An 8,454-nucleotide genomic window follows, 5' to 3' on the forward strand; every position below is an offset into this window, starting at 1 on the left:
TACTTTCATAAAAAAATAAAGATATAAAGATCAATAGAGGAAAAAGCTATTTTTTTCATAAATATTTTATCACTATGAAAACATGTAGGTATTTTGTCTTATTGTATATACGTTATACAACCAATAACTAAACAAATTATAATTTAATATTTAAAACAAAAAAAATATATTAATATCTGTGAAATTATGCATAATATATAATGTGAATTTTCGATAATGAATAAATTTACAATAATTATTAAATTAAATTATGTCATAATAAATTTATAAACTAATAAAAGAGTTATAATTATTTTACTTAAATCACACACAAATATCTTTACATATATATATTAATAACATATAATACTATATGTTTATTGTTAATTTTGTCACCAAAAAGGAGATACTTACACAATCTCATTAACATATTGGCCGGAGTTATTGCGACGGCAGTAATTGGACTTCGAATTACCAGTTAATTTGTGAATACCACCGACGTAATCTTTCTTATTCCAGATTTTATTTACAATTTACACAGTAGTAATTATCCATATATTTGTTATCAGATGTCTACATATTTACATACATATTTAACTGTCACAAATACTTAGAACAATATTTTTTTAAGTGGTTTTAAAATAAACCTCTATTAATTAATATAAGTTGTTATTTGCAACTTCCACCATATGTGCTGAATTTATATTCTTTTATATCAATAATTTACTTGAGGGAACTGATGAAAATCTGAGCAAGCGTGAACTTGTCAATTTCGCTAAAAAATAGTTGTCGAGAAGAAACAAAAAGGGTTCAGCGTGGTTACATTTTGACAAAACAAAGAAATCGTTTAGAAATTAATGAACTACAACTTTTGAGGCCGCAACTCACCAATATTGAAGCGTATTGGTTAGTTGCATCTAGATTGGTAAAAAGCGAATAGCTTTCTTTGTTGTATAGATTTTTTAAATAGTTTTACCTTTACTTTTCAATTTTATTGTATTTTTTAAAAAAAATTATGAAATAATTTGTATATAAATTAAAATATATTTAATCTGTACTATATTTTAAGTCTAGAGGTATTTATTTTATTTTGTAATATATAAATAATGTGAAGATCATCATAGCAATAATCACAAAATTTTGAAATTGTTTATATTTTGCATCAGTAGGAAAATACTTAAGTATAAAAAACAAACATATTTTGTGATATCTATATGAAGAATAATATATATGTTGCTTATCTTTCCTATCACTCAGTTCAGTTGGCCTTCAAATTTGAAGACAATCATTCAATAACTTGATAGCAATAAGTAATTTTATAATATAGTAGCTAAAGTATTATCATACAACGTAATACAAATTACTTACTACTTACTTAAAGCAACGTTATTATAAAATTAAGAAACGTACATATAGTCAAGATGTTTTTATTTTTGATATTTACATTACTGATTTTAATAGTGTTCTTAATGTTTTCTATAAAGGTGTACACAAAATTTCAACATGGCATTTGCAAGTCTGGTGTTCATATGGTTGGAAAAGTGGTAATTGTTACGGGTGGTAATAGTGGAATAGGCTTCGAGACAGCAAAGAATCTGGCAGAGCGTGGTGCACGCGTGATTATAGCATGCCGTGATGCTCAACGCGCTGAAGAAGCTGTAGAGAAGATCATTAATATTTCTGGAAATAAAAATGTAGAATATCGCCACCTCGACTTATCATCTTTTAATTCAGTTCGTCAGTTCAGTGCAGATATATTAAAAACAGAAAAGCGATTAGATGTTCTTGTTAATAACGCCGGCGCCGGTGGTATGGGGAACTTTAAGTCAGAAGATGGTAATCAAATAGGAATTCAGGTAAATTACTTTAGTGTATTTTTACTAACAAATCTTTTGTTACCACTCTTAAAATCATCTGGACCAAGTCGCATCGTGAATGTTTCATCAATGGTGTATAAATATGGTGAATTGAATTTTGACGACTTAAACATGGAGAAAAATTGGAGTGATTTTTTAGTTTATGCTAATAGTAAGTTATATTTGAATTTAATGACTATCGAGCTCAGCAGACGACTAAAAGGAAGTAATGTAACAGTGAATTGTCTTCACCCTGGGATTGCAGCTACAAATATATTTAGAAATATAAAAACTAATATTATTAGAAACGCAGTCAAAGCAATGATTAGTTTTATGTTTTTAAACGACTGGGAGGCTGCACAGACATCAATTTATGTCGCTGTATCACCAGAGCTACAAAATATATCTGGTAGATATTATAGCAATTGTAGAGAAGAAAAACTAACAGATATTTCACAAAATCTAGAAGTTGCTGAAAAAATTTGGAGGGAATCAGAAAAATACTGTAAATTATAATATTAATAGCATTTTATCAATGTTTTTGTTGTTTTGAGATTTTAAAAGTTTTTTTTTTGTAAAAGTTGTTAACTTGATGTGTAAATAATAAATTTGCGATTGTGATCAATTTAATGTTTGTTTTAATTTCTAGCATTTCTTCTTATTGACATTACACAGTTAGTTTGTTTAGAGTTCAAAGTTAAGGTCAGATTAGACGCATACATTCTAATAGTATGAATAAAATCATTTGATAATGTTGTTTATATTGTATTAAATAGGTTATTTTATTATTACGTTTGAATTGAACTCCTGAACTGTATTCGTATAAATAATATTACGACTTCGGTAGTACGGTATGACGTTTTTCCCCGTCCGTTTTTAAAGGCGAATAAGATTTTGTCGGATTTTGTTTAAACGATATTATTTATTTTATTCTAATTTTGCATACAATTTCCAATGTATATAATAATAATTGTACGTAATAATCATTAAGATTAACTTGTTAATAGTCATCGAACAATGAATATATTTCTTTAATTTTTAAAATGACCTAAAGTAGTTCGATTAATGAATTAAACTTTAAATGTTAATTTTTAAACGTAATAGTTATGGGTTTTAATCCTAAATTAGGGATGCATTCTTAATTTCATTTTCTTGCATTGGTTTAAACGATACTACTAATATTACTATTTGTAAAAAAAGATTAAACACAAAATCCAGAGTACTTCAAATCTATTACGTAGTAGTATCAAAGCTATTACGTTCCGGATTACATTACGCTTATTTGTTAGATGCTACAATACAAACACAAATACATGCATACGTTAAAATTCCCTTCATACCACCCATTCGATTTGGTAATTAAAAAATCAAACAATTGATCTATACAATTATTCTAACAATAACATAATGAAGTACTGAAGTACCACATGCTATTATATTATATCACTAATATAATATATGAAAACAATATATAATTCACGTAATAAATCAACAAGTGTTAGTGTGTAGTATAAAGGTATATCTGCATAATCCTTATTGTTGTCATCAAGCGAATGGAGCTGGAGGGCTGGAGGTAGCTCGACAACGTCAACTAGGTCGCGAGTCTACGTTCAAAATGCTTTTAACTTAATCCATACAATCCAATGATATGGAATAAGCTTCAACTCAGACTATACTGAACTGAGTGCGTTATTATCGTTTATTAATGTTAGTGATTTAATATGTAGGTACAATACGACAGTTTTAATTTTAGTAGTATGTATATTATCTATGTTTTTTAAAAAATCTGTATGTATATTTAAAGTCTTAGTGTCTAATGCTTTTAATTAACTTTATTAATTAATTGAATAATATATGAAAATAAGTTGTAATTTATTGCCTAGAAATTTCACATTCCTTTTAAATAAATACTTAAAATTTAAAAACTTCCATGTAGATAATAAAGAGAACCATAATAGAAGGTCAACATCGGCTTATAATACTGTTTGTGTGGGTTTCCATTTAGGAATCTAGAATGTTAAATAAAATTATGCAAAGACACGAAGGCTATCGGCATAATTATGCCCAGATATTGATTTCAAAACATTACCAATTTTGGCAACTAGATAAGAGGACGTTGTTTATATTATTGGCAATGAAATTTTGATTATTTCCTTCTCTTTAAAGAACATGAGTTAAGGTCGAGGTGATAGAAATCAATTCAAATATGATTAAGATGGCGACTTTTAATTTAATTTGTTTATACTTGATAAGTTATCTGTATAAGTTTTGGCATAATTTAAATCAGAAATAAAGGTATAGTTCCAAAAGTCTAAATATTTGAACTGAACAGAACCTACATTTATTACAGTCTTTGTTTAACGCCTACGCCCGGGCTCCGAAGCCCTTAGATCTCGATATTTTTTTTATTATAGTTATTTTTATACTACTTTAAAAGTCTCTTTATATAAGCAGTTTTAACAGTGTTTGATGTAAATAATTGAATCGATTTTTGTGGCTGTCTAACTACATAATATTAAAAGAAGAGGGTACCCCTGTTCACCTCTACAGAACTGCCAAAAACAGAAACGAGGAAAATATCAAAGAAATTAAAGGGTTTCTCTATCTCTCCCTCTCTCTTTCTCTCTGACTATTTAATTACTTAATTAGTAACTTCAACTGAATTTTTCTTTGAGTGTACATAGTTTACTTACAACTCAGCCTAGTTCTATTTCGTTAAAAACTTTTTACCTTCTAAATTATGAAAACTTTATTACGTTGTAAAAAATGAATTTTGTATAATATTATATGTGACGTACCCATTACATAAATTTAAAAAATGTTAATTGAGAAAGCTTCACAATTTTTATGCAAATGAAATGAAGAATTACTGAGGGATTCTACCTTTTAATTTTTCATTAAAATTCAAATGCTTGTAAAGGTATTTAGGAGAGTTTTGTTAAAAAGTAAATATTTATTTAATACTACAAAGAGAGTCTTTGAACAGAAATAAATTTCAAAATTTTGTTATTCATTGTGTTAAAGAACAAGTGAATAAATTTTGTAACTCTTAAATTTTATTTGTTTTTTCTTCTCACACCTATTTATATTATTTGGAAGATCAGCCTGTATGATTATTTTAGATATAAAAATATAATAGGTATTAACACAACTTCAAATAAATGACGTTTTGAATTAATTATCTACTATGATTTAGTTTTTTAAGGTACCTATACCTACAATCATAAGGTTAAGCAAATAAATTGGTAGTATGTAACTAGTATTCTATAAGTCTTCTTCTTCTTCCTTCTTCCTCCTGGCATCAATCCCGGCTATTGCCAGGGTCTGCCTTCCTACTCAACTTACTCCACTTTGCATGGTCTTTTGCGGTTTATAAGTCCCTATAATATTTAAAAGATTGTACTCAGCTCCTAATCGTTGAAAAGTTGAATATAGTATAGTACGAGACTCTAAAACTAGACGGTTTTTCTCGATTTCGTACATACGTATAGAAATAATTCATACATTGAAAATATTAATCAATATTTTCTAGGACTTTAAGAGAATAAAATGGGGTAGTAGCCTCGAGCAACTATTAAGCGCTTCGAGTTATTTTACAAAGAAACCTAATACTACAGCCATTACATCCACGATTTACTATCATCTAAGTAAATTTTTAATAATGTTTCAAAATTTACAAAATACCATATATTCTTTATGAGAGAAATTTGCATGTCATAAACACAAGGGCCATAATTTTTTATCGCTCGTACATTATTGGCATTCCTTAGCCTTTGTGAAACAAAATGTTTTTCAATCATTTACTTACTGTTAATGAAGTTCTCTTCATGTATTTTTTTAAATATTTTTCAGCTTTTTTAGTCTAGAAGTTGAATATAAAATAAAATATTTGGGTAATATATTTAACATTTTTTTATACTTCGAAGATTATAGTACCTAACGTTTTTTAATATAATTTTCGCGTCCATAACATTGCTTTTATTCTTATTGTTATCAAGTTGTCATAACATTAGTAAAATGAAAGCCATTTTCCTGCAGGTGTTTTCACGTCGATTATATTTTTACATTTATTTTTATAACAAGATATAAAGTTCTATGTAACGGCTGTGATAGCCCAAATCGACTGTAGCCTCAGCACGTCCCGACCAGCAACATTTTGGAGCCTGTTTGTAATTTCTTTGAACTTTTGTTCGCATGGTAGATTAAAGTGTTTTGAGATTATGTGGATTTTTTTTCATTGGTTATTTTTTTTTTATATAAGTTGTAGCCACATAAAAACAAAAAAAAATTACAGACACATATATATATTATATAATTAAATAAAAATTTTCACAGCATTAGCTATTGTGTTTCGTAACACATTAAATCTAAATTATAATATTATGTTCCTTTACATAAAAAGTACTTTAACGATCAATTTAATTATATAAGATAGAAAGAAAATATTTTGGTCATTAGGAAGATACCACCTACAAGATATCGTCAGCTTGATTAAACAAAGTACCCTTTGAGCTACTCCTTGTTTTTAAGCGAGTGAAAAATAAAGAAAATAATAATTTAAAAAATCTTTCTTTCCCTCACAATAATAATAAAACATCTTCACGCTATATCCCACATACAGCAGAGTAAGTAGAGAAAACCTAGTGTTAGGACACTCCGTTCCCCACTTTCCGCCGAATTCTTCAGAATTCTTCAGAATTCGGCGGAAAGTGGTGGGATTTGCGTGTTGAGTGGTGGAACTCAATGCCGTGCTTGCTTGATACCGAAGCGAAGAAATAAAAGTATAATATATATTTCATTTTTTCGACTGGGGTTCAAACCCACAACCAGTTGCGTTTACAATCAAACTCTTTATTTACAATAACAATATTAAATAAATAGGCCATCGCCGTGAAAATAAGAAAATAGATTACTGACCCAATTTGCTTAAGTAACTTCTAAAATAAAGACAAAATATATTTCTTAGTAAGAACCAAAAACAAACTGTGTCACCCAATTCCTTTAAAATACCTAACTATCTTTTAATTTATATACTGAGTAAGTTTAGCCGCCATATTGTCTGTCCATGTAATGTAAACAGTACCGCCGGTTGCTGACAGAATGCAATTTCTCGCCACTCGCTAGTTCCAAGTTAACATTAACATTTTAAAGCATTTTATTTCATTTGCAATTCCCTCGATTTCTTTTCTATGCAAGTAATTGTGGCTGATTATGTTACTTGTTCTGTGTTGGGTGTACTCGTAATTACAGATGTTAAGTAATTTAAAAATCTATGTAGGTATATATGATATAAATGTACTTGAATATAAAAAAAAAACTAAAACTTATTATTAATATAGCTTAATGTAAATACAAAGAGTTAGACAAATATTTCAGGCGTAGGTTTGATTTCTAGTCGGGAAAATGAATGTTTCAATTCCTCGTTGAGGTAACAAAGCAAAGCGCGGGGTTAAGTTCCGCTACTCAATACGTAATGTTACGAAAATTCGACGGTAAGTGGGGAACGGAGTGTCCTAGTAGTAGGTTCCTATTGTTAAGACACTCCATTCCCCACTTTCACTCTGATCTGCATACAGTGCCGGTTTTAGCACTACTGACGCCCTGGGCGAAATTTTTTCGGCGCCCCCTAACTACATTTCAATAATATACAAAAAAAGGAATGGGTTCAACGAAATAACCATCTATTAAAAAAAAATAATGACAAAAACTAATAAAATTTCGCTTCTTCTAGCCTCTCTATCTGCGAACTCTTTTATTAGGCATTTAAAGTCTATGTTTTCTGCAATTTTATTTTCAAAGTTGTTAAGATCACTTTGTTTTTTTTTTTTAGATCTTAGACCATTTTAAAGCGCATCAAGTCCCCTAAGCTGCACCGGGCAGCAAATACCCTAGCTACGCCACTGCAGCGAGGAGACATCTTTGCGCAAAGCGCCCTAAACCGGCGTCTAAAGCGCCCTTTTTATCCGGCGCCCCTGGGCGGTCGCCCAGCCTCGCCCTACCCTAACGCTGCTAGTGTCTGCATACACTGCTGTATAAAAGACAAATACAGAAAATTATAGAAAAATAAAAATTTACCCTTTTTTCAAAAAAAAATCTATGTCAAGAAAATATTTTTCTAGACGCTGAACTGTAAAGCTTTACGCACCAATAAATAGTATACGTAGTTAGTTATGAAGTGAAAGTAAAATTTATAAATCACGATATAATTTAGGGCGAACCTCTGTCAGCCTGTCGCTCACTCACGCCACAATTCGGTTTTGCAATAATAAAACAGTTGTCAGTGCCAACGGCGCGTAACACTAGTGGGGTTGAACAAAAATATAAAGAAACTATTTTTATATAAAAAATATATTTTAAAGAATAATAATTTTCATTTCTTCGCCCTAGCACTAAGGCAGCGCGGTAGCTCGGTGTTGAGATCCGCCTATCAACATGCAGTATCTCGAAAATTCAGCTGAAAATGGGGAACGTAGCACCAACATTACCAGTTTACCTCTGTTTACCCTATTATAATATGCAGGATAGAGCGTGATAAAAAAATTATTAAAATATAAGTTTTAGCAATATGATTTCTATTAGAAACTTGATATTTGCTAAACGAACTGATGCATGTTTTGGA

General features: G+C 29.5%; 1 protein-coding gene across 1 annotated transcript; it reads left to right on the forward strand.

The window, feature by feature from the left end:
• Nucleotides 1-1,230: 1,230 nt before the first annotated feature.
• On the forward strand, nucleotides 1,231-2,464 carry LOC146538180 (retinol dehydrogenase 14-like). Its single transcript, XM_085186808.1, has one exon. It carries the CDS (start codon nucleotides 1,401-1,403, stop codon nucleotides 2,349-2,351), a length of 951 nt encoding a protein of 316 aa, XP_085042934.1. The 5' UTR covers nucleotides 1,231-1,400; the 3' UTR covers nucleotides 2,352-2,464.
• The last annotated feature ends 5,990 nt before the right edge of the window (nucleotides 2,465-8,454 follow it).

The sequence above is a fragment of the Heliconius melpomene genome, chromosome 6 (assembly GCF_056956725.1).
Source record: "Heliconius melpomene rosina isolate 202511_hmr_F chromosome 6, ASM5695672v1, whole genome shotgun sequence".
Classification (NCBI taxonomy): domain Eukaryota; kingdom Metazoa; phylum Arthropoda; class Insecta; order Lepidoptera; family Nymphalidae; genus Heliconius; species Heliconius melpomene.